Genomic DNA, 27,722 nt, shown 5'->3' on the forward strand with positions numbered 1-27,722 from the left:
ACTCTGTTTCATGGAAACCTGGCTCTCTCGGGATATGTTGTCGGAGTCAGTACAGCCACCGGGATGCTTTATGCGTCGCACCGACAGAAAGAAACATCTCTCTGGGAAGAAGAAGTGCGGTGGTGCATGCCTCATGATTAACAGCTCATGGTGTAATATTAACAACATACAGGAACTCAAGTCCATTTGTTTACCTGACCTAGAATTCCTCAATCAAATGCCGGCCATATTATCTCCCAAGAGAATTCTCGTCGGTTATTGTCATAGCCGTGTATATTCCCTCTTAAGGGAACTTCACTGGACTCTATGCAAACTGGAAACCATATACACTGAGGCTTCATTTATTGTAGCTGGGGATTTTAATAAAGCACATTTGAGAACAAGGTTACCTAAATTCTATCAGCATACTGATTGTAGCACTCATGCGGGCAATACACTGGATCACTCTTACTCTAACTCCACGATTCATACAAGGCCCGCCCCCACCCTCCTTTTGGCCAATCTGACCATGACTCCGTTTTGCTCCTCCTGTCCTATAGGCAGAAACTCAAACTGCATGTACCTGTGACAAGAACTAGTCAATGCTGGTCTGAACAATCGGAATCCACACTTCAAGATTGTTTTGATCACAGGGGCTGGAATATGTTCCGGGTAGCCTCAGACAATAATATCGATTTATACGCCGATTCGGTGAGTGAGTTTATAAATGAAATGCATTGGAGAGCACCAGCTGTTCTAGATGACTGCGTGACAAAGCTCTCAGTAGCCGATGTGAGCAAGACCTTTAAACAGGTCAACATTCACAAAGCCGCGGAGCCAGACGGATTACTATGAAGTGTATTCAAAGCATGTGTGGACCAACTGGCAAATGTTGTCACTGACATTTTCAACCTCTCCCTGACCTAGTCTGTAATTCCTACAGTGGGGCAAAAAAGTATTTAGTCAGCCACCAATTGTGCAAGTTCTCCCACTTAAAAATATGAGAGAGGCCTGTAATTTTCATCATAGGTACACTTCAACTATGACAGACAAAATGAGGGAAAAAAATCCAGAAAATCACATTTTAGGATTTTTAATTAATTAATTTGCAAATTATGGTGGAAAATACAACAATCCAGGCTATTTACTCTGAGACCGACATAATAATGTAATGAAACAAGCAGGGAGCAGGTGTTAAACCCTCAACATTCTAGCCTGAAGTCCAGCACGCTATCGACTGTGCCCAAATGTATTAATTGGGGTTGGGGCCGATTGTGGCTAAAACACTTTCACCCACGACTGCATGGCCAAACACGACTCCAAAATCATCATTAAGTTTGCTGACGACACAACAGTGGTAGGACTGATCACCAATAACGAAGAGACAGTCTATAGGGAGGAGGTCAGAGACCTGGCAGTGTTGTGCCAGGACAACAACCTCTCCCTCAATGTGAGCAAGACAAAGGAGCTGATCGTGGACGACAGGAAAAGGCGGGCCGAACAGGCCCCCATTAACGTCGACAGGCCTGGAGTGGAGCGGGTCGAGAGTTTCAAGTTCCTTGGTGTCCACATCACCAACCAACTATCATGGTCCAAACACACCAAGACAGTCGTGAAGAGGGGAAGACAAAACCTTTTCACCCTCAGGAGACTGAAAAGATTTGGCATGGGTCCCCAGACCCTTAAAAAGTTCTACAGCTGCACCAGAGAGCAAGCTACCTGCCCTCCAGTACACATACAGCACCCGTTGTCACAGGAAGGCCAAAAAGATCATCAAGGACAACAACCACCCGAGCCACTGCCTGTTCACCCAGCTACCATCCAGAAGGCGAGGTCAGTACAGGTGCATCAAAGCAGGAACCGAGAGACTGAAAAATAGAAGCTATCGCAAGGCCATCAGACTGTTAAACAGCCATTACTAACACAGAGAGGCTGATGACTACATACAGACATGAAATTATTGGCCACTTTAATAAATGTTTACATATCTTGCATTACTCATCCTATCTATACACTATCTGTACACTACCGTTCAAAAGTTTGGGGTCACCTAGAAATGTCCTTGTTTTCCATGAAAACATACATGAAATGAGTTGCAAAATGAATAGGAAATATAGTCAAGACGTTGACAAGGTTTTGAAAGCAATTACAGCCTTGCAGACATTTGACATTTTAATTGTCAATATGTTGAGGTAATCTGAAGAGATTTCACCCCATTCTTCCTGAAGCACCTCCCACAAGTTGGATTGGCTTGGTGGGCCCTTCTTACGTACCAAAAGGTCAAGCTGCTCCCACAACAGCTTAATAGGTTTGAGATCCGGTGACTGTGCTGGCTACACCATTATAGACAGAATACCAGCTGACTGCTTCTTTCCTAAATAGTTATTGCATAGTTTGGAGCTGTGCTTTGGGTCATTGTCCTGTTGTAGGAGGAAATTGGCTCCAATTGAGCGCCATCCACAGGGTATGGCATGGCGATGCAAAACAGAGTGATATCCTTCCTTCTTCAAGATCACTTTTACCCTGTACAAATCTCCCACTTTACCACCACCAAAGCACCCCCAGACTATCAAATTTCCTCCACCATGCTTGCGAGACAGTGTCAAGCACTCCTCCAGCATCTTTTCATTTTTTCTGCGTCTCACGAATGTTCTTCTTTGTTATCCGAACACCTCAAACTTAGATTAGTCTGTCCATAACACTTTTTTCCAATCTTCCTCTGCCCAGTGTCTGTGTTCTTTTTCATTCTTTTCTTTTTATTGGCCAGTCTGAAATACGGATTTTTCTTTGCAACTCTGCCGGAAAAGGCCAGCATCCCGGAGTCGCTTCGTCACTGTTGACGTTAAGACTGGTGTCTTGTGGGTACTATTTAATGAAGCTACCAGTTGAGGACTTGTGAGGCGTCTGTTTCTCAAACCAGACTGTCTAATGTACTTGTCCACTTGCTCAGTTGTGCACCGGGGCCTCCCACTCCTCTTTCTACTCTGTTTAGAGTCAGTTTGCGCTGTTCTGTGAAGGGAGGAGTACACAGCGTTGTACGAGATCTTCAGTTTCTTAGCAATTTATCTCATGGAATAGCCTTCATTTCATAGAACAAGAATAGACTGATGAGTTTCAGAAGAAAGTTCTTTGTTTCTGGTTATTTTGAGCCGGTAATCGCAACCACAAATGCTGATGCTCCAGATACTCAACTAGTCTAAAGAAGGTCAGTTTTATTGCTTCCTTAGTCAAAACGAAAGTTTTCAGTGCCAACATAATTGCAAAAGGGTTTTCTAATGATCAATTGGCCTTTTAAAATGATAAACTTGGATTAGCTAACACAACGTGCCACTGAAACACAGGAGTGATGGTTGCTGATAATGGGCCTCTGTACGCCTATGTAGATATTCCATAAAAAATCTGCCGTTTCCAGCTACAATAGTCATTTACAACAATAACAATGTCTACACTGTATTTCTGATCAATTTGATGTTATTTTAATGGACAAAAAAAATGCTTTTCTTTAAAAAACAAGGCCATTTCTAAGTGACCCCAAACTTTTGAACAGTAATTAATGTACACTGCTCAAAAAAATAAAGGGAACACTTAAACAACACAATGTAAATCCAAGTCAATCACACTTCTGTGAAATCAAACTGTCCACTTAGGAAGCAACACTGATTGACAATACATTTCACATGCTGTTGTGCAAATGGAATAGACAACAGGTGGAAATTATAGGCAATTAGCAAGACATCCCCAATAAAGGAGTGGTTCTGCAGGTGATAACCACAGATGATACTATGATACAAGAATTTCTCTCCACCCGCAATAGCATCTGCGAAACGTGTATGTGACAAATAAAATGTTATTTGTATGCTATTGCGCCGACTGTTGATCTGGCTGTGTCAAAATTACAGTCAGATTTTATAGCTATGCAGGAATCCCTTTCTAACTTAAAACCTGTGCTTAATACAGGCAAAACTAAATACATGTTGTTTTCAACCTCTCGTAAGAATGTTTCAGATGAACTGCATGTTCACTCATTAGATGGTTTTCCAATCGAACGTGTTCCCGCATATAAATACTTAGGCATTTTGATTGATATGGATTTGACGTTTTAAAAACATATAGATGAGCTGGTTAAGAAGCTAAGATTTAAAGTTGGCTTTTTCCACAAACAGATTGTGCCTTTCTCTAAGCAGTAGGAAACAGATTATTCAGTCAACCTTTTTATCTATTCTTGATTATGGTAATATTTTTATCAAAGTGCAGCTGCTACTCCTCTTGAACCTTTGGATGCCATCTACCATAGTGCCCTTTGTTTTGTTACAGATAACAGTTTGGATACTTATCACAGCATCCTGTATCAAAAGGTTGGCTGGACTTTGCTAAATCTCTACGTAGATCTCTATGTTACTTCCTTTTTGTTTACAAGGCCCTACTTCATACATTTCTGTCTTATCTAACTTTGCTGTTGAAGTATAGAAACCTGAGTTGCTTAACCCGTTCACAGGATTGGTTAACCCTTGAGGTTCCTAGGGTCTCCACCGAGCTATGTAAATCTGCTTTTAGTTTAATGCACCGTATTGCTGGAACAAAATTCTAAATACATTTCATCTTGATGTTCTGGTGCCATTCAGGCAATTTAAAGTATTGATTGGGGACTTATTTGTGGATGAATGTTTTTCTGGGTGATTTGAGATGTGATTTGTGCTTCCCATTGCTGTATTTTAATCTGTATGTTTGGGTATAAAGTATATATTTATGTTGTGTATATACAGGGCACATTTGTTAGAATAATGGTACAAATAAATAAATGAAAGGCCTGCTTAATCACTGAATAGATTTTTTTCATCCAAACCAAGGTTAGGGACCGCTGTTCTGATGTCCAGAAGCTGTTTTTGGTTATAGGAAATGATGGCAGAAACATTATTCGCCCAAAAAACAAGATCAGAGTAAAGAAAATGGACAAAATAGCAGAATTGGTCAGGAGCCCGTAAGGCTCCTGCTGTCCAATGCAGCTCCATCTTCCAAGAGTGTGTGCAAGTGTGTGTTTTCATACGTGTGTGCGTGCATGCATGTGCGTGTGTGCTAAATACCCCACTGGGGATGTTTAATACCCCACTAAGCAGTGTGTCCAGAGAACACTCAGCGCCATAGCACAAGCCATTCTTACCTGTAAATCAACTTGCTCTCCAACTACTCTGCTTCCCTCCAGCTCCACTTTCACTCCTGTCTCTGTTTAGTCCATCAGAGCGAGAGCTATTTATAATTTCTACCTCGGATTTCAGGGTTTCATGGTTCAGTTTAATCCTAGTGCTGGTATCAAAAAACATAATTCATCTTCAGGGTGTTTGAAGTGATGAAAGTTTGAGTTACAGTACACTGAGTTGTGTTAGACCCTAAACAGAGACAGAACGACAGAACTAGGCTACTTTTAGAAATACTGGTAGCCAGTTTAATTATTTAGTCGTGTGGTGATTAACGTGCTATTTTGAGGAAAGAAGCAGTGCCCCAGAGGCCCCTGTTAACCCGACATGACTTGAGTGGATGTTAGGCCAAAGTGTTCCTTTCCATCACCATGCGAGGTGAGAGTTGTAAAACGGATTGAGTGCCTCTGTCATCCTGTCTTGATGACTCCAGATTCAGGAGGAGAGCTAAAGAACTATAAACCATACTGCAACTTTAAATCTGACACATTGAGTTCAGTATGTTGAGAAATATATATTCATCCACAATGAGGTGAGACTGGGAATTCATGGAGGATGACTAAGGGCACTGAATATCGATATGCACTTTCGTCTGCAATTCATCTGCTGTTCGTTCAGCGCGGTGTGTTTACTTTACGTTACGGACTTTATTGTCCCCATGGGGAAATTTTGTTGCAGAATCATGAACACGTTTAAAGTGGCATTTAAATACAGTAGATTTGATCAAATTGATCAGAAATACAGTTTAGACACTGTTAATATTGTAAATGAGTTCTGTAGCTGGAAATGGCTGATTTTGAATGGAATATCTACATAGGCGTACAGAGGGACACTATCAGCAACCATCACTTCTGTGTTCCAATGTCACGTTGTGTTAGCTAATCCAAGTGTATAATTTCAAAAGGCTAAATGATCATTAGAAAACCATTTTTCTGGCCTTCTTTAGGCTAGTTGGGTATCTGGAGCATCATTTGTGGGTTCGATTACAGGCTCAAAATTGCCAGAAACAAAGAACTTTCTTCTGAAACTCGTCAGTCTATTCTTGTTCTCAGAAATTAAGGCTATTCAGGCTAGTTTGAGAAACAGACGCCTCACAAGTCCTCAACTAGCAGCTGACTTTGTACTAAAGGTCTGCCAGGTTCATTAAATAGTACCCGCAAAACACCCGTCTCAACGTAAACAGTGAAGAGGCGACTCCGGGATACTGGCTTTCTAGGCAGAGTCCAGTGTCTGTGTTCTTTTGACCATCTTAATATTTTCTTTTTATTGGCCAGTCTGAGATATGGATTTGTCTTTGCAACTCTGCCTAGAAGTCCAGCATCCCGGAGTCGCCTCTTCACTGTTGATGTTGAGACTGGTGTTTTGCGAGTACTATTTAATGAACCTGGCAGACCTTTAGTACAAAGTGGGATTCAACTAATCTAATAATCCTGGGGGTTTTCCTTTCCATGGAATCCACACAGCAGACATTACCAGACATGGGTTCAAATATTTTTCTAAATCCTTTCAATTAATTTGATTGAGCTTGCCTGGCACACTATTACCAATGGTATAGTCCCAAAATTGCTAACCCCACCCATATGGCACCCAGGGCAGACTCAAGCAAACACTCAAAGTATCTGAAAAAACAAACACATACCATAATTTGAACCCATGTCTGTAATCCCAGAGGTTCTCCATGGAATCCAACACAGCAGCAGAAATCACAGTGTGTTTTTGTATGCTGGGCCTCCCTCTGAAGCTGTGTCCAATATCCGATTGATAGGAGATGAAGTCAAAGGGGAGCAGGACAACAAAATAACCCAGAAGCCTGATGTCTGGTTAATGATTACCACCATGCTCAGACTGACTTGAGTCTGTACGGATATTTCTTTCACAATAAGTTAACAAGAGAGGGAGCGAGGTGAGCTGGAGGAAGTATAGCACATGACTAATATACTACAACAGTATGTGGACACCTGCTTGACAAACATATTATTCCAAAATCAAGGGCATTAATATGGAGTTAGTCCCCCCTTTGAACTATAACAGCCTCCACTCTTCTGGCAAGGCTTTCTACTAGATGTTGGAACATTGCATAGAATTGTCTGGAATGTCAATGTATGCTGTAGCAGTAAGATTTCCCTTTACTGGAACTAAGGGACCTAGCCTGAACCATGAAAAACAGCACCATACCATTATTCCTCCTCCACCAAACTTTACAGTTGGCACAATGCATTGGGGCAGGTAGCGTACTCCTGGCATCTGCCAAACCCAGATTCGTCCATTGGACTGCCAGATGGGGAAGCGTGATTCATCACTCCAGAGAACACGTTTCCACTGCTTCAAAGTCCAATAGTGGCGAGCTTTACACCGCTTGGCATTGCGATTTTATACACCTGTCAGCAACGGGGGTGGCTGAAATACTCAAATCCACTCATTTATATATACATCGCCTTCAGAAAGTATTCAGACCCATTTGATTAATCCAAAATGTGTTACGTTACAGCCTAATTCTAAAATGTATCAAATTGTTTTTTTCCTCATCAATCTACACACAATACCTCATAATGACAAAGCAACAGCAGGTTGAGAAATGTCTGCTAATTTATTAAAAATAAATTGAAATATCACGTTTACATAAGTATTCAGACCCTTTACTCAGTACTTTGTTGAAGCATCATTGGCAGCAATTACAGCATCGAGTGTTCGGGGGTATGACACTACAAGCTTGGCACACCTGTATTTGGCGTGCTTCTCCCTTTCTTCTCTGGAGATGCTCTCAAGCTTAAAAACCCCACAGCACGATGCTGCCACCACCATGCTTCACCGTAGGGATGGTGCCAGGTTTCCTCCAGACATGACACTTGGCATTCAGGCAAAATAGTTCAATCTTGGTTTCATCAGACCAGAGAATCTTGTTTCTTATGATCTGAGATTCTTTAGGTGCCTTTTGGCAAACTGCAAGCGGGCTGCCATGTGCCTTTTTTTACTGAGGAGTGGCTTCCGTCTGGCCACCCTACCATAAAGGCCTGAGTGGGGGAGATGGTTGTCCTTCTGGAACGCTCCACAGAGCTCTGTCAGAGACCATCGGGTTCTTGGTCACCTCCCTTTCCCCCGATTGATCAGTTTGCCCGGATGGTTAGCTCTAGGAAGAGTCTTGGTGGTTCCAAACTTATTTTATTTAAGAATGATGGATGCCACTATGTTCTTGGGGACCTTCAATGCTGCAGACATTTTTTGGTACCCCTCCCCAGATCTGTGCCCCGACACAATCCTGTCTCGGAGCTCTATGGACAATTCATTTTGACCTCATGGCTTGGTTTTTGTTCTGACATTCACTGTCAACTGTGGGACCTTATATAGACAGCTGTGTATTTCCAAATCATGTCCAATCAATTGAATTTACCACAGGTGGACTCCAATCAAGTTGTAGAAAAATCTCAAGGATGATCATTGGAAACAGGATGCACCTGAGCTCAATTTCGAGTCTCATAGCAAAGGGTGTGAATACTTATGTAAATAAGGTATTTCCGTTTTTCATTTTAAATACATTTGCAAAAATGTCTAAAAACCTGTTTCTGCTTTTGTCATTATGGGTTATTGTGTGTAGATTGCTGAGGAATGCATTTTATTTAATACATTTTAGAATAAGATATGACAAAATGTGGAAAAAGTAAAGGGGTCTGAATACTTTCCAAGGCTCTGTATATGTGAATATGGACAGGTAATAGAAAGACAGACCAGAGAAGAAGACAATAGAATGCGGAGAGGGTGTAATTTTAAGAGGCTATCGGCCAGTCCTCACCTCAGGTGTAGCAGGGTTAAAGGTCACATTGAGGATGGTGCCGGAGTGTCTCTGGAGCTTGTGGAGGTAGCTGCTGCTGCGGATGTCATACACATAGGCCTGCAGAGAGGAGAAAATGGGTCAAGGAGGTACATCAAAATATTTTGTTGAATGACTTGGCTGCTGATGTCAAAACGTAAAGTATAAGGTAGTCAATCTGTAACTTATAAACCTTCAAAGAAAGTCTGAATACTGCAGAAGAGGACCAACATAATAAAGTCTGTAGGTATTCGATTATTTTGTACAATTTGGAAGTTTCTACTCCAATCTCTTCTCCACGAAAATACTGACAAACAAAGGCAGAGACTTTTCACAGTGTGTAAAAAGTAAGAAAGAACAGTGAGTGAAAGATAGTTGGAGAGGAGGAAGAAGAGGAGGAGGAGGAGTAGGAGGGAAAGGAGGGATGAGGACGGGGGACCATAAGCAGTGAACACAGATAAAACCAGATGTGGGGATGTTTGTTACCAGACGACGACTCATCAGATTCCTGCAGCTGCTTTTTATTAGGCTTCCCCGAAAAAGGCATGGGGATAGTGCTCCCTAGAAGGGCCCATAGCATGGTAGAGATACCGAGCTACAGATACAGCCATAGAAATAGAATTACTAGAATGTACATTCTTATTGATGCACTCTGACGGGGTTAGTAAGGCCAGAGCATCACATCAGGCAGTTGGAACAGGAAGGAATCCTCAATGAGGGGTCCAGTCCTGCTACCTCACCACAGAGGTGATCTGGCCCTGCAAGCCTTGTCTCATTCCAGCCTGAGGCCCCTATAGATCTCCACAACAGCTGTAGAGTAAGAAAGGTAGGGGGTAACGGAACACGCCTCTGAAGCCTGACATCAGGAATTACAGTCTCATAATCTATGGCAATAATGACCAGGTCTCCCTTGGGACAGAGGTCTTTTGACATCAATGGGATTGGTTAAATAAAAATTACATTTTTTTTAAAAATACGGACAACATGCCGTAGGGTGATTCATTTTAAACTCGACGGATGGTCCAGGGCTCTACAGTCAAATAGTTTTCATTGTACTCCTAAATCTCTTTGTGTGTGGCAATTTTGTATTTTTACTTAGTGAATAAGGTCAGCGTAGAGTGATGAGGTCATGCATGGTTATGATGATGAGCCTAATGTGTGACAACACTATGAATCAGTAGGGTCTACTAGCCTTATATTCACAACCTACAGTGAGTGATAACTGTCTACTTCCACTCAGTGCACAAAACATTAGGAACACCTTCCGAATATTGAGTTACACCCCCTTTAATCCTCAGAACAGCCTCAATTTATCGGGGCATGGAATCTACAAAGTGTCGAAAGCGTTCCACAGGGATGTTGGCCCATGTTGACTCCAATGCTTTCCACAGCTGTGCCAAGTTGGCTGGATGTCCATTGGGTGGTGGACCATTCTTGATACACATGGGAAATTGTTGAGCGTGAAAAACACAGCAGCGTTGCAGTTCTTGACCCACTCAAACTGGTGCACCTGGCACCATACCCCGTTCAATGGCACCTCAATACTTTGTCTTGCCCATTCACCCTCTGAATGGCACACATACACAATCCATGTCTCAATTGTCTCAAGGCTTAAAAATCATTCTTTAACCTGCCTTCTCCCTTTAATTTACAATGATTGAAGTGGATTTAACAGGTGACATCAATAAGGGATCATAGCTTTCACCTGGATTTCACCTGGTCAGTCTGTGTCATGGAGTGTTTTGTACACTCAGTGTATATGTACAGTGCCTTCAGCAAGTATTATTCCTCATTTTTAGGATCGGTCGGACAGCGGGCTGTTTGAGCGGGAGGTACTGGTGTTACAGCCTGAATTCAAAATGTATTAAACAAAAAAAAATGTCACCCATCAACATAAAATAGCCCATAATGACAAATGAAAACCTGTTTTTTTAATGTTTGCAAACACCCCTAAGTCAATACTTTGTAAAAGCACCGACAGCTGTGATTACAGCTGTGAGTCTGTATGTGTAAGTCTCTAAGAGCTAAGAACCATACCTGGAGTGTTCAACATTTGACCATTGTCCTTTTCAAAATTCTTCAAACTCTGACATATTGGTTGTTGATCATTGCTAGACAACAATTTTCAGGTCATAGATTTTAAGTAGATTTAAGTCAAAACTGTAACTCGGCCACTCAGGAACATTCACTGTCATCTTGGTAAGCAACTCCAGTGTAGATTTGGCCTTGTGTTTTAGGTTATTGTCCTGACTGGGTGTATTGATACACCATCTAAAGTGTGATTAATACCTTCACCATGCTCAAAGGGATATTCAATGTCTGTTTAAAAATAAAATATCTACCCCAATAGGTGCTCTTCTTTGCGAGGCATTGGAAAACCTCCCTGGTCTTTGTGGTTGAATCTGTGTTTGGAATTCATTCATTAACAGATAATTGTATGCAGTTGAAGTCGGAAGTTTACATACTGTCACGACTTCCGCCGAAGTCGGTCCCACTCCTTGTTCGGGTGGTGTTCGGCGGTCGACATCGCTGGCCTTTTTGCCATCGCAGATCCACCTTTCATTTTCCATTTGTTTTGTCTCGTCTTCCCATACACCTGGTTCCAATTCCATAATTACATGTTGTGTATTTAACCCTCTGTTAACCCCCATGTCCTTGTCCGGAATTGTTTATTGTAAGTGTATGTGCACGTTATGTCTGGCGTGCGAAGGGGTTTTGTCCCATTGTATATATTTTTTTGTTCATGGTGATTTTTATTATTAAACTGCGCCTTTGGAACACAGTCTTTGCTCTCATGTGCCTGACTTCTCTGCCGCCAGTACGCACTCGTTACATAATTCCGGACCCATACTTATGGAGTCAGCAGGAGCAGGAACCCCGGGTATAGGGGTGGAGGAGCGTCCGGGAGCACGCAGCAATACTCCACCATCTTGGCACCGCCATGGAACGCGTTGTCCAGACAATGGACCACTGGAAGAGACAGGGAGTTCACCCAGCGCCTCCACCAGCACAACCGCGGTCTCCACTACTCACCCCTCCTTCTCCTGGACCCAGTGGGATTAGTCTCTCCCTTCCCCAGGAATATGATGGGAAGGCTGCGAACTGCCAGGGGATCCTATTACAGCTGGAATTATACCTGGCAACCGTCCACCCGGCTACTTCGGGGCGTGATAGGGTGTCCGCCCTCGTTTCGTGCCTCACCGGGAAAGCCCTGCAGATCGGGGTCTGTTGGTTCGAACCCCCCACACCCCCTCTCCGATACCCATGGAGCTGGGAGGGGCGGTGCACCATCTGTGGCCACAGAGGGAACACTGCCGGTTGGTGCCGGGTTGGTTCCTCTGGGTATCGAGGCAACAGACAGGGCGCTCTGGAGCCACCCCAGGTGAGCCAGCACCATTCTCACCCAGAGCCCTCTGTTGCAAATATGTTTGTGTATGTCACTTTCCCTGAGTTTTCCCTGCATTCCCAGCATAAGGCACTGTCGATTCAGGCGTGGCTGGGAATTTTATAGATAAATCGTTCGCCCATAGTTTAGGGAACCCTATTGTTCCCGTGGCTGTGCCCTTGCCCGTTCACGCCTTAGATAGTCGACCATTAGGGTCTGGCCCCGTTTTGTGTTCACTCTTTCCTACAGACCAGGCTCCCAGAACGTGAAGGCAGACGCATTGTCCCGGTTGTATGACACAGAGGAGCGGCCCATGGATCCCACTCCCATACTCCCCGCCTCCTTCCTGGTCGCGCCGGTAGTGTGGGAGCTGGACACGGATATTGAGCAGGCGTTACGTGCAGAGCCCTCTCCCATCCAGTGTCCCGCTGGGCGTCTGTACATCCCGTCTGCTGTTCGTGACCGTTTGATCAATTGGGCCCATACGTCACCCTCCTCTGGTCATCCTGGGATCGGTCGGACAGCGCACTGTTTGAGCGGGTGGTACTGGTGGCCTACATTGGCTAAGGACGTGAGGGTTTATGTTTCCTCCTGCTTGGTGTGCGCCCAGTGTAAGGCACCTAGGCACCTGCCCAGAGGGAAGCTACACCCCTTACCCGTTCCACAACGGCATTGGTCGCACCTGTCGGTGGATTTTTTTACAGATCTTCCCCCCTCACAGGTTAACACTGGGCGCTGTTATTATTAAACTGTGCCGTAGGAACACAGTCTCTGCTCTCCTGCACCTGACTTCTCTGCCACCAGTACACACTCCTTACACATACACCTTAGCCAAATACATTTAGACTCAGTTTTTCACAATTCCTGACATTTAATAATTTAATCATAGTAAAAATGAAAAATAAAAATTCACCACTTTACTTTAAGAATGTGAAATGTAAGAATAATAGTAGAGAGAATGATTTAATTTCTTTCATCACATTCTCAGTGGTTCAGAAATGTACATACACTCAATTAGTGTTTGGTAGCAATGCCTTTAAATTGTTTAACTGGGTCAAACATTTCAGGTATAACTATTTGTCACCAAGCTATACATTTCTGACTGATGTCTTGAGGTGTTGCTTCAATATATCCACATAATTTTCATTCCTCATGACATCATCTATTCTGTGAATTGCACCAGTCCCTCCTGCAGCAAAGCACCCCCAAAACATGATGCTGTCACCCCCAGGCTTCACGGTTGGGATTGTGTTCTTCGGCTTGCAAGCCTCCCCCTTTTCCCTCCAAATATAACGATGGTCATTATGGCCAAAAAGTTATTTTTTTGTTTCATCAGACCAGTGGATATTTCTCCAAAAGGTACGATCTTTGTTCCCATGTGCATTTGCAAACCGTAGTCTGGCTTTTTTATTGCAGTTTTGGAGCAGTGACTTCTTCCTTGCTGAGCGGCCTTTCAGGTTATGTCGATATAAGACTTGTTTTATTGTGGATATAGATACTTTTGTACCGGTTTCCCCCAGCATCTTCACAAGCTCCTTTGCTGTTGTTCTGGGATTGATGTGCACTTTTCGCACCAAAATACGTTCATCTCTAGGAGACAGAACACGTCTCCTTCCTGAGTGGTATGACGGCTGCGTGGTCCCATGGTGTTTATACTCATCTGTACAAACAATAGTACGCGGTACCTTCAGGCGTTTGGAAATTGCTCCCAAGGATGAACCAGACTTGTGGAGGTCTTCAATTGTTTTTCTGAGGTCTTGAGTGATTTCTTTTGATTTTCCCATGATGTCAAGCAGAGGCAATGAGTTTGCAGGTAGGCCTTGAAATACATCCACAGGTGCACCTCCAATTGACTCAAATGATGTCAATTAGCCTATCAGAAGCTTCTAAAGCCATGCCATTTTCTGGAATTTTCCAAGCTGTTTAAAAGGCACATGATTTCAATTTTCCTTTTAACTTAATAAAATCCTGTTTTACTTGAATTGTCATATTATTTTTGACAACAAACTAAGCTCTAAAAACAAAGAAAATAATCAATGTTATTTTTTTAATTGTTTTTATTTTTTGATTGAGAGATAGTTTTCCCTCAACACTGGGAGTTGTGTAAGCTGAACATCCAACTTTACAGTTAAAGTTCAGGCATACACACTGAATCCCGAAGCCTTCTGATAACAGCTTTGTTCTAGTGTACTTGCCTACATTCTGTTCTTATTTGAGTGTGTGGAAACTGTGTCATATCATATAGGCCCTAACACAATTTAAATTTTTAGGGAGTCTTTTTGGGGGGTGTTCAGTTCTTTTTTGAGAGTTCTTTTTCCATGATTGTCTTGTTAAATACGAAGACAAATACAAATGCCTCTGGCTCACGCCACTCTCAGGGCGGTCACAAATAAAGTATGGTGTAGCTCACTACCGTACACGCTTCACCAAGCCCCACCGGCTGCCAGGAAATGCCTGGAAGCGTCCACTCTCAAAGGAGATGCTCTCAAACTTCTGTTGCTTCATCGAGAGAAGACAAGTCCCTGCGATTAATAATCTGACAACCATCAGCATCCATATATTATTCCACTGCTTTCACCAAACACACAGAAGAAAAAAAGGAAGGTAAAGTCGGCTAGGGAGAAGAAGGGATTCTTCAGAAAATCTTGGATGTCTTACAGACACAGTTTGATCCTCACTAGTCTGGAAAAGTAATTAAAACAACTCTGCCTCAACAAAAATGTTGCATTGGAAAAAATACCATGAGAGGCACTATAGGGACATAATATGTCAAATCCTCCCTAAAAAACAAATGGGTTGAAGGAGGGAATGCATTTTTAAGTAGATTTAAGTAAAAACTAACTCAGCCACTCAGGAAAATGCACTGTCTTCTTGGTAAGCAACTCCCGTGTACATTTGGCCTTGTGTTTAAGGTTATTGTACTGCTGAAAGGTGACTTCATCTCCCAATGTCTGGTGGAAAGCAGATTGAACCAGGTTTTCCGCTAGGATTTTTCCTGTGCTTAGCTCCATTCTGTTTATTTTTTATTTTGAACGATTACAAGCATACCCATAACATGATGCAGCCACCACCATGCTTGAAAATATGGAGAGTGGTACTCAGTAATGCGTTGTAATGGATTTGCCCCAGACATAACACTTTGTATTCAGGACAAAAAGTGAATTGCTTTGCCAAATATTTTGCAGTATTACTTTAGTGCCTGGTTGCAAACAGGATGCATGTTTTAGATTTTTTTTTAATTCTGTACAGGCTTTCTTATTCCCACTCTGTCATTTAGGTTAGTATTGTGGATAACTACAATGTTGTTGATCCATCCTCAGTTTTCTCCTATCACAGCCATTAAACTCTGTAACTGTTTTAAAATCACCATTGTTCTCATGGTGAAATCCCTGAGCGGTTTCCTTCCTCTCCAGCAACTGAGTTAGGAAGGACGCCTGTATCTTTGTATTATCTGATTCTCATCATTTGAAGTTTCACGATCTGAGATTGGTGGAGTTCACGGTTTCGTTGAATTGACATGGAGTGACCCCCATGTTTTATACCTGAGACTCGTCAGGTCATCAGACCAAAAAAAAACTGTATAACCAGCCTTTCATCTTTCTACAAACATCTAAACTGTGTAACCAGCCTCTCATCTTTCTACAAACATCTAAACTGTATAACCAGCCTCTCATCTTTCGACAAACATCTAAACTGTATAACCAGCCTCTCATCATTCTACAAACATCTAAACTGTGTAACCAGCCTTTCATCTTTCTACAAACATCTAAACTGTATAACCAGCCTCTCATCTTTCTACAAACATCTAAACTGTATAACCAGCCTATCATCTTTCTACAAACATCTAAACTGTATAACCAGCCTATCATCTTTCTACAAACATCTAAACTGTATAACCAGCCTTTCATCTTTCTACAAACATCTAAACTGTGTAACCAGCCTCTCATCTTTCTATAACATCTCTACATTTGTTGTTAGATGTACTGTTAGATGTACTGTTAGATGTACTGTACATCATGCACTCTAAATAACAAACAATCATGAATTCATAAGTAAACAAACACCATTGGGATGAGGATACAAGACAAAACATCAATCGAGACAGTTGATCGAGTCATCTGGCACAAAGATTTGGCTGAAGAACATGCTCGGTTATATTACAGATATATATCACTGAGTGAAGGGAGGGAAAAACGTATTCGCTTTGACCTCCAAAACCAGGGCAAGATTTATACCTGGAGAAAGAAGCATTCAAACCACATAGTTTAAGGTCTGGGTTTCTTATTACCAAACCACCAGGGTGCTATTCACCGTCTTTGCTCAACAGCCATCTAAAATAAGCTTCATGACTGGACTGAGTTGTAGACCTCTTAGGTTGTGATGGTTCCCAGGGCCTTGTACTTTCTCTTTAACTAACATTTGAGTTACAGAGCTCGAGTTGAGTGTGCTTGACCCTCTCACCTACCTGACTAATTAAAATTGGTGGAAGCAATCTATCCCATTTTAGTACATTGTCCTAACCAGCTAAATGTTGAATGGCAAGTGGACGCTTTCATGTCTTTCACTAACAACTCTTTTATACAAATTAAATCTCTTACTGAGTCTGGTCCACACATGGCAAGAAGCTATGTTGAGCCAACTCTTTAAAATACTAAATTGAACAGTCATCTTCAAGGAATTGGACTCACCAGGCCACCAAAATAGCTACTACATGCATTCATATATTTTATCTGTACACCAAAACACGATAACTGTGTTGAAGTTCTTTGTAGAACAAGAAAGTGCTTGACTTAAAAGTTAAAAGTTATAGGCCTATACCCAAGGGTTCAATGTTCTATTCGTGCTCTAGCTTAAAAGATAAATGTTTGACGGTTAAACGTATCATTGGTTCAGTGGTCTACTCTAGTGGTCTACTCTAGTGGTCTACTGAAGTGGTCTACTGAAGTGGTTTATTCAGTTCAATGTTCAATCGACTGTGCTGCTTTACTGTTTAGTGACCCTGAAGCCAATTGAACAGAACTTCCCAACAACTCTGTCTCTCAACACAACTGTGCTAGTAGACAGCCATGGATTAGAAGTTCCACTGACTGTTGTCTTGGTTGGGAGGGATGAATGGTTGTGACGGATATACTCATCAGTTCTGGAGCAAGGCATTTAAACTCCCACACAAACTGCTCCAGGGACACTGTAGTGTGGCAGCCTCCTGCTCCAACCTGTATGTGTATGCATAAGTGTGTCTTTCGTAAGCGTTGGGATAAAGTGGAAGTTACATTTTCATTGGACCTTGTGTACAATTGGATGGATAAACTGATCTTGATCTCTTGATCTATTCAGTGTTCTAGTGGACTGTTTAGTGGCCTAGCAATGACAACACTGGACAAACATGGAAGAAGTTCCAAGCTCCAGTGACTAATCTTCTGAAGAATGAATTCTTGTGACATCGGTAGTGTACTATTTCAAAATGATGTTCCAGTGTTCTGTTTTACTGTTCAGTGGCCTGTTAAGAAGGTTAACATAACTCCCCAGCTCAACACGATGACTTCATGTAGGAACACTGACTGTTGTCTTGGTTGGGAGGGATGAATTGTTTAGATAGTTCTGGCACTGGTTTGGCACCAGTCATAGAGAGGATCAACCCTTACAGAAAAACCACATGATTTCACATTGAAAATCACATCATTTCACATGAAATTTAACATGTTAAATCATGTGTTTTAGGAACACTTTACACATTATCAAGTTTTTACATATTCCAGCCATTATTACACCGCGAAGCAGCCTCCACTGGTGAGAACATGTAAAGCAAAATGTGATAACGTGAAAACATGTGTTTTAGGTACACTTCACACGTGATCACATGTTGCTTTACATGTTCTCACCAGTGGAGGCTGCTGAGGGGAGAACGGCTCATAATAATGGCTGGAACGGAGAGAATGGAATGGCATCAAACACATGGAAACCATGGAAACCATGTGTTTGATAGCATTCCGCCCATTCTGTTCCAGTCATTACCACCAGCCCGTCCCCCCCAATTAAGATGCCACCAAACTCCTGTGGTTGTCACCTGTTATCACATTAACCTCACATAAGATCATGTGATCACATAAAAACATGTGTTTTTGGAACACTTCACATGTATTCACGTGAAATTCATGTGCTTTTTCCGTAAGGGAACACTAAACACAAAGCAGCTGCTCAATAAAAGACCAGAGATTAGATTTACTCAGAAGTCCAGAGGAAAGACAGACACGATTGGAAGAGAAAAAAACTGTGAAGAAAGAGGGAAGAGAGAGCAAATAAAATGTGACAATGAACGTGGATTTGTGACCTCTACACATCGTTCAGGAATGAGCCCCTTTCGCTTTGCCATGTGGTAAAAATCTGAGGTGAGTATGTGTATTCTGGCCTTTGAAGATCCAATTCCATGACAGTCTTTGTCTCTCACATTCCCCGTCATGAATTGGAAAGCATTGGATTGGGGTAAGCACTGGCTTTGGGTTTCCACCATTTGTAAATCCATGACGGGGAGAAGGGTGGAGAATTGGGACGCAGACAATGTTTTGTACAGCAAGAAGAGGGAAGACCTATTCTGTAGCAGGTTTAAAAGGTGTCCGTCATGGAAATAACAGAAGAGTATGGCATGTGTATGTGCCATGTACTGTGCCATGTTTACCATGTATTGTACAACTACATGCACCTAAACCACCAGCAGCGCGTTTTGTTGTTTCATAGGCAGGCAACTAAGGCTACACCCCAACTGGCAGACCGTGGTTTTAACTTGTTTCCTGAGTAAAAATAAAACAGGGTATTATTATTATATATTTCTTCAGACATAAAATGCTGAAAAAAAACACCAGGAAATCAGCTCCAAGGGATTTTAATTTAGGAAATCTGTTCCCATGTATTGCCACGCATAATAGAGAGACGTGATCATATACAAATGTAATCAAGGTTTGAAATGATTATGTTTTAATCAAATATTATATCTGTAGTCAATAAATTATTGTAGTCAATTTGTAGTCAACAAATTATTAGTAATTATGTTCTGGCCCCCCGACCATCCGCTCAAGACAAAATATGCACTAGAGTGCATCAACCTTTTCACCTGAGCTCTATATTTACAGTAGTTGAGTGTGCCCCTGTCCATAATCTTAAGCATTCTGCAGTTTGGCCTTTAGCCCAGATGGCGCACAAGGCTTGTCGATAAAGTAAAGTCGGAGCTTTAGAAGTTACCCATAACAGCGTTATAACTCAATTTGAGCCTATAACTCAAATCGGATGCCAGCGTATAAATTATACACCCAGAACAGAAAGCATTCTTCTGCAAATCCATCTCTATCAGGAGATAAAAGGAAAAGAAGGCATTGTACTGCAGTAAATCTGGACTGCTTTGTCTAGATGCCCTCTCACACACACACATGCATGCATGCACAAACATGCGCAAACAAATTAACGACAAACACACATACACTGGAATGAACTGCCTGGAAATCACATGCAAGCACACAGACATGCAGGGTCGGTTCCAGGCATAAACAACATAAGCGACCGCCTACAGCCCTACGGCTGCTAGGGGGCCCCCACCCATTCTTTGACAATAATAAAAAATTGGGGAACTCTGGATCAGCAGTTTTTCTCTTTTTATGTCAGTCACTGACAGAGACTCAAATAGCCCATGTCATTGTTAATTTTGGCAGCTATTTTAATTTTAGTCTTAGTAAAATGTTTGTAATTTCATCCATAGTTAGTTTGAATTATTATCAGTCGACTAAAACTGGACTATTTTAGTCTCGTCTTTGGCTCAGTTGGTGGAGCATGGTGCCAGAGTTGTGGGTTCAATTCCCACAGGGGACCAGTATTAAAATGTATGCACTCACTAACTGTAAATCGCTCTGGATTAGAGAGTCTGCTAAATGACTAAAATCTCACAGCCATAACTGTCAAGGGAGTGAATGACAGGGGAGATTTTGAGGCTTACAAAAATGCCAGAAGTACTACTGTACTCCTAATATTCAACAAATAGCAACAACAAAAAGCAACTGCAACTCGCATTTGTGGACTACAATGGAAGTGCGTCAACACAGACTAATGAATAACAGCACACATGGGAAAATAGAGCTTCTGTCGTGATCAAAGAAAACATTGCCTACAAGAAAGTAAGAGAGTAAACATTGTTTCTAGTTGAGGTTAGATACAAGTCAAGTCACAACTGCCAATGAGAGGATTACCTGAAATATTATGCATATATGCTGGCGTATGATTGGACAAAAGAGATGAAAGGGAGCTTCATGTCAAATGAAATGCCCATTAGTCTCACATGGAATTCTTGTCTCGTCCCATTTTCATCAACTAAAATGAAAAGTAATTTGTAATAGTTTGCGGGGTTTTTCCAGGGCATCTCTTCTAGCTATCGTCATAGTTTAATTCAGGAATAAGTCGTTGATGAGCACATTTCCTCATAGTTATTGTTGATGAAATTAACACTGCCATTCCATGACAGCTAAACGTTCTTAGATTGGTAAATGAGTCTAGTCAGCCGTCTATACTTTTAGTAATCATGGTTGAATTACCAAATTGGGCACGCAGGGATTTTGTTAGTTACTCTCACCCAGATGTCATAATAACATGGTATAAGTCATGGCAAAATGTGTAGAATTGCAGAAAATTAACTGTAAAACTGCAAATGTTTCTCTTTGCCCCATGACAAAATGAGTCAAATTGCAGCAAACTTGCTTTAAAACTGCAACATTTTTCCCGTGGCAAAATGTGGAGAACTACAGGAAATTGACTCTACAATTATATTTTTTCTCTTTGCCATCAAGAGGGGGGCCACTAAAATGTTTTGCCCATGAGGTCTGGAGGCCCTTAACAACATTTAGCTTTGGACCCCATAAGGTTAGAGCCGGCCTTGCACACATGCATGCACACACATGCATTGATTTGCCAGTGATGCGCTTGCCATGACTGTCACGTTCTGACCATCGTTCGTGTGTGTTTTCCTTGTTTTAGTGTTGGTCAGGACGTGAGCTGGGTGGGCATTCTATGTTGTGTATCTAGTTTGTCTATTTCTATGTTTGGCCTGATATGGTTCTCAATCAGAGGCAGGTGTTAGTCATTGTCTCTGATTGGGAACCATATTTAGGCAGCCTGTTTTGTGTTGGGTTTTGTGGGTGATTGTTCCTGTCTTTGTGTTTGTGGCACCAGATAGGACTGTTTCGTTTTTTTTCACGTTTCTTGTTTTGTAGATTGTTGTATTTTCATCTTTATTAAAGATGGACAAAACTAACCACGCTGCATTTTGGTCCGCCTCTCTTTCCCCAGAAGAAAACCGTTACAATGACAAGCATTCCTCTTGCTTCCTATTCTCTGTGGGACTGTCTTGGAAAAAGCATGAGTCATGTCATTCCATTGTCAGATTAACATCAAACAACTCTAGGTGAATGTACCAAAGACATAAAACTGGTCATTGGCCGTATTTAAAGTGATTCTCCGGTACTTTTGTATACTTTTTAGCCAATAGTGAAAGTAGTGCTCTTGAGCTGGAAATTGCGTACTACGTCACCTATGTGCAGATATTTGCACCACGTCATTGCTCTCTCTCGCTCTGCTGATGTGTGTGCAACTTGTTAGTTGTCATTCAAATGGTGAGGGGCTGAAGATCATTGGCTAGAACTCAAATTGCTTGGGGGTTGGCCCCCACGGGAGGAAATGTAGGGAAAGCTTCCAGAAAAACAGTTGCTTTCAAACTAGGGATTTTGTGGCTAATTGAGGTAAAACAGTAATTCTGATCATAGATTATGCATGTATGAACTACACATTGACACATCCAGCCCAAAGCGGGAGGTTTCAAAGGTTCCGGAGCATGTCTTTAATGTTGTGTACAATGGTAGTGCTTCCTATTCTCTGTGGGACACAGAAAAAATATTTACATAAAATAAATGACTGTGTCACTGTAACATAAAACAAATGCACCTACTGTAATATGAAATACAGGATTGCACTTGCCACCTTGCTCCCTTTAAGTTACTGTCAAATTCATGGCAATCCTTTGCATGATTTACTACAGCCATTACAACGTAGGGTGATGGCCTGTGACACCATACAGTACAGACTCCAGTTAACGGTATTTAAGACATATTACAGCGCTTTATGCAGACCAGGGCTGGTGGCCCTTGACATCACATCGTAGATGCTTTCCATTACATTTCCTGATGTGTCATGTGTCACTTTAACATTAAACAACTCTAGGTGAAGATATTTCAGACTTATTACAGGTAGTGAAGGTATTTTAGATGGTGTCAAAAATGATTAGTGCAGGGGAGAGGACGAAGCCTGTGAAATCCAGTAACACGAACCTCTGACTCTCCACCTGTATTTCAACTCCTACCTTTTAACTTCCATACCAGGTCACGCTTTTCCATAGAAAGGAGGATGATGAGACAGAAGAGGAGGAGGAATAGAGGGAGAGAAAGGAAGAGGAGGAGGAGAGGGAGGACAAGTAGGAAGGAACCACCACTCACACAGTTATCTTCAGAGCCAGAAGCAATGAATCGTCCACAGGGTGAAAAGGCTGTGGTGCAGGGATGACAGCGATTCAAGTGGTTCTCATAACGCCGCACACACCTATGGAGAGAAAACAGTGGGAGATTTAAAGAATGCCAATGAAAACTACTATTGCTGCTCTATTTGAAAGGGCAAATCAGTAGTGACATTTCATGATTCTGCTTAGATTTATTTAGGTGTGTTGTATTTCAGTTATTATGGATCCCCATTACCCATTAAGGCTGCAACATACAATAAAATACCATTTTGAAACATTAAAATACATTATTTCACAATACAGATTTCACAATACATTTGCAAACGATGGCCTCAGTCCTGGTATCCACAGTCATTCATATTGGGTGGTTGTGTTTGTGTGTGTGTGGTTACCCAGGATGCCAAATATTTCCACTAGTTGCAAAAATGCCTAGTTCAGAACACACACACAAACATACTGATTTAGGAGGATGTAAAATGTCAAACATCTCACCATTGAGATCTCAAGGAGAGGCAGTATCAAATATCACATTTATTCTGCTACCCTTAGGGACTAGGAACTAACCTAGTCTAGCAGCAAAGTGCCACTGCACCCCAGAGCAAGCTCCTTTCAGCAGAAAACAAGGGTTCCCAGGTGTCAACGGGGGAGTGGTGCCCAATGAGTTACAGTACCAAATAAAATCCAAGTTTATTGGTCGTGTACAGAGATTTATAGATGTTATCGCTGGTGCAGTGAAATTATTGTGTTTCTAGCTCCATCAGTGCAGTAATCCCTAGCAATAAAAATCTAATAAAAAACTATACACACATAATACAGAAAAAAATTGAAATATCAGAACGAGCGATGTCAGAGTCTGTAAAATATAAACATACACTGAGTACACCAAACATTGGGAACACGTTGCCCTCAAAACACCCTCAATTCATCGGGGCATCGACTCCACAAGGTGTCGAAAGGGTTCCACAGGGATGATGGCCCATGTTGACTCCAATGCTTCTGAAAGGACTGCACATACAGTATGTATAGTATGTATAATACTGTATTATAGTCAAGGGACATCCTATATACAGTGCATCTGGAAAGTATTTAGGCCCCTTCCCTTTTTGCACATTTTGTTACGTTAGAGACGTTTTCTAATATGGATTCAATAAAAAATTAGCATCATCAATCTAGACACAATAACCCATAATGACAAAGCGAAAACAAGTTTTAAGAAATGTTTACCTTATTTACATAAGTATTAAGACCCTTTGCTACTCGGAATTGAGCTCAGGTGCATCCTGTTTCCATTGATCATCCTTGAGATGTTTCTACAACTTGATTGGAGTCCACCTGTGCTAAATGTAATTGATTGGACATGATTTGGAAAGGCACACACATGTCTATAAGGTCCCACCGTTGACAGTGAATGTCAGAGCAAAAATCAAGCCATGAGGTCGAAGGAGTTGTCTGTAGAGCTCTGAGACAGGATTGTGTCAAAGCACAAAACATTCTGCAGCATTGAAGAACACAGTGGCCTCCATCATTCTTAAATGGAAGAAGTCTGGAACCACCAAGACACATCCTAGAGCTGGCCGGCCAAACTGAGTAATCAGGGGAGAAGGGCCTTGGTCAGGGAGGTGACCAAGAACCTGATGGTCAATCGGACAGACCTCCAGAGTTCCTCTGTGGCAATGGGAGAACCTTCCAGAAGGACAACAATCTCTGCAGCACTCCACCAATCAGGCCTGTATAGTAGAATGGCCTGAAGGAAACCACTCCTCAGTAAAAGGCACATGACAGCCTGGAGTTTGCCAGAAGGCACCTAAAGGCATCTCAAATCATGAGAAACAAGAATGAATTATTTGGCCTGAATGCCAAGCGTCACGTCTGGAGGAACACTGGGGATGTTTTTCAAAGGCAGGGACTCGGAGACTAGTCAGGATCGAGGGAAAGATAAATGGAGTAAAGAAAACCTGCTCAGGACCTTAGACTGGGGTGAGGGTTCACCTTCCAACAGGACAACAACCCTAAGCACACAACCAAGACAACACAGGAATGGCTTTGGGACAAGTCTCAATGTCCTTGAATGATCCATCCAGAGCCCCGACTTGAACCCGATCGAACATCTCTGGAGAGACCTCTGCAGCGAAGCTCCCCATCCAACCTGACAGAGTTTGAGAGGCTATGCAGAGAAGAATGGAAGAAACTACCCAAATACAGGTGTGCCAAGCTTGTAGTGTCATACCCAAGAAGAATGGGAGAAACTACCCAAATACAGGTGTGCCAAGCTTGTAGTGTCATACCCAAGAAGAATGGGAGAAACTACCCAAATACAGGTGTGCCAAGCTTGTAGTGTCATACCCAAGAAGACTCAAGACTGTAATCATTGCTTCAACAAAGTACTGAGTAAAGGGTCTGAATACTTATGTAAATGTGACATCTGTAACTACTGCCTTACACACCTTCATATACATATACACTGAGTATACAAAACATTATATTATGTTGCACCGCACCCCCCTTTTGTCCTCAGAACAGCCTTTAGTCATCGGGGCATGGACTCTACAAGGTGTGGAAAGCGTTCCACATGGATGCTGGCCCATGTTGACTCCAATGCTTCCCACAGCTGTGCCAAGTTGGCTGGATGTCCATTGGGTGGTGAACCATTCTTGATATACATGATAAATTGTTGAGCGTGAAAAACACAGCAGCGTTGCAGTTCTTGAAACACTCACTACCATACCCCATTCAATGGCACTTCAATATTTTCCCTCTGAATGGCACACATACACAATCCATGTCTCAGTTGTCTCAAGGCTTAAAAATCATTCTTTAACCTGCCTCCTCCCCTTAGTTTTCAATGATTGAAGTGGATTTAACAGGTTACATCAATAAGGTATCATAGCTTTCACCTGGATTCACCTGGTCTGCCGTCCAAACACTTAAAAGACACACCCTCGTCCACTTACCCTCGCCTTATGCCCTTGGGGGAATCCCCGTCGCCATCTTGGCGGGCAGGCCAAATGATTAGCCAAGCAAGAGAAGTTTGCAACGTAAGCCCCTCAGCCCTCGTTTTTAATCGGCTTTGTGCGTGTACAATTATGTTCACTCCGGGGGCCTGAAACACCCCATAATTCAATTTGTGACGATTGTACATCCACTAAGAAAAGTCAGTGAAAACTTAAAAACAACATCAATGGAGAAGTCAACATACAAGTGTAAGTAAAAACGAATGCAAATAAATTGCTACTATTGCACATGACGGAACCACAAACACGTCTCGTAAAAAGTAAATATGTTTTTGTTTGGTTGTCTTTTGGAAATTGTAGAAATAAAAGCATTTCCTTCTTCAGAAGTTCCAGCTAGGCAGGCTAACGTTAGCTAGCTAAATCCTTTGCTAGCTATCATACAGTAGGTGTATATTAATAATGATATATTTAATATAAGTAGACATACAGTCATAATTGACTGTAGCACATATAAAGCACCACAAGCTACCGGTGGCTGAAAACACAATAATCGCGGGATGAACGAGTGACGTATTTCTAGGTCCATTTAAAAATCATTCCTCCTTCCCTCGCCATGCAAGTGTATACTCGTCAGACGTCATAATGCGTCATCAGAAGTGTCCACTTCATTTGAGGGCTGAGGGTTAGGGTGTGTCTTTTAAGTGTTTGGACAGCAGCCCTGGTTTAATTCTACTGCAGGACAGGCTAACAAACTGAGCCATGCTCTCTGCTAATGAACAATGTTGGCTGTTGTGTGTGTGTGTGTGTGTGTGTGTCCTGGACGTTCACATTATAATCTCATCAGACCAAAAACTAGGTAAAACCTAATGACTGGTGTCCTCATAGGGGCCCATAACAGATGTGGATGGTGGTGTGGGTGAACACCTTATTTTACATTGTGTAAACCAACCAACATACAGACAGACAGGCAAACAGATAGAGAGACAGGTAGACAGACAGACAGTGAGCCAGACAGACAGGCTGACAGACACTAGCAAGCTCTACCACCGTGGTGAAACTTTGTTGCCAAAACAAAATAAGATGGCATTACAAAGTCAAAGGTCATGAACCCCCAGAATGGTAGATTTTTCCACATTGCCGGCTCGGAGATTCAAACCAACGACCTCTCGGTTCCTGGCCCAACGCTCTTAACCGCTATCTACAATCACACTGATGATGAAACATGGTGAAGCCCCAAAATTGCCTACCCTGGAAAACGTGTGTTTCAGACACACGGAAGTAGATGGCTGCAAATGTTTTACTTTTAAACTCGGACAAAACAGATGCTAGTTCTAGGTCCCAAGAAACAAAGAGATCTTCTGTTTGATCTAACAATTTATCTCAATGGTTGTACAGTTGTCTCAAATAAAACAGTGAAGGATCTCAGCATTAGTCTGGACCCTGATTTCTCTTTTGACAAAAATGTCAAAAACATTTCAAAAGCAGCTTTTTTCTATCTTTGTAACATTGCAAAAAAAATCAGAAACCTTTAGTCTAAATATTATGAAAAGAAACAAATCCATGCTCTATCACTTCTAGATTAGACTACTGCAATGCTCTACTCTCCGGCAACCCGGATAAAGCGCTAAATAAACTTCAGTTAGTGCTAGTGGATGCTAGAATCTTGACTAGAATCCCCAAACTTTATCTTATTACTCCAGTGCTTGCATCTCCACACTGGCTTCCTGTTAGGCATAGGACTGATTTCAAGGTTTTACTGCTAACCTACAAAGCATTACATGGACTTACTCGTACCTCTATCTCCGATTTGGCCCTGCCGTAAGAGACTGGTACCAGACGAGTCTGGTGGGAGGAGCTATAAGAGGACGGG

General features: G+C 42.1%; 1 protein-coding gene across 1 annotated transcript in view; it reads right to left on the reverse strand.

Annotated features, from left to right (window-relative positions):
* wdr27 (WD repeat domain 27) overlaps window positions 1-27,722 on the reverse strand; it is a 159,064-nt gene that overhangs the window by 52,629 nt on the left and 78,713 nt on the right. Inside the window, 2 exon segments of the mRNA XM_064952752.1 lie at window positions 8,959-9,057; window positions 22,882-22,984. Of these exon segments, the coding sequence (XP_064808824.1) occupies window positions 8,959-9,057; window positions 22,882-22,984 (202 nt within the window).

Source organism: Oncorhynchus masou, chromosome 31 (genome assembly GCF_036934945.1).
Source record: "Oncorhynchus masou masou isolate Uvic2021 chromosome 31, UVic_Omas_1.1, whole genome shotgun sequence".
NCBI classification, from domain to species: domain Eukaryota; kingdom Metazoa; phylum Chordata; class Actinopteri; order Salmoniformes; family Salmonidae; genus Oncorhynchus; species Oncorhynchus masou.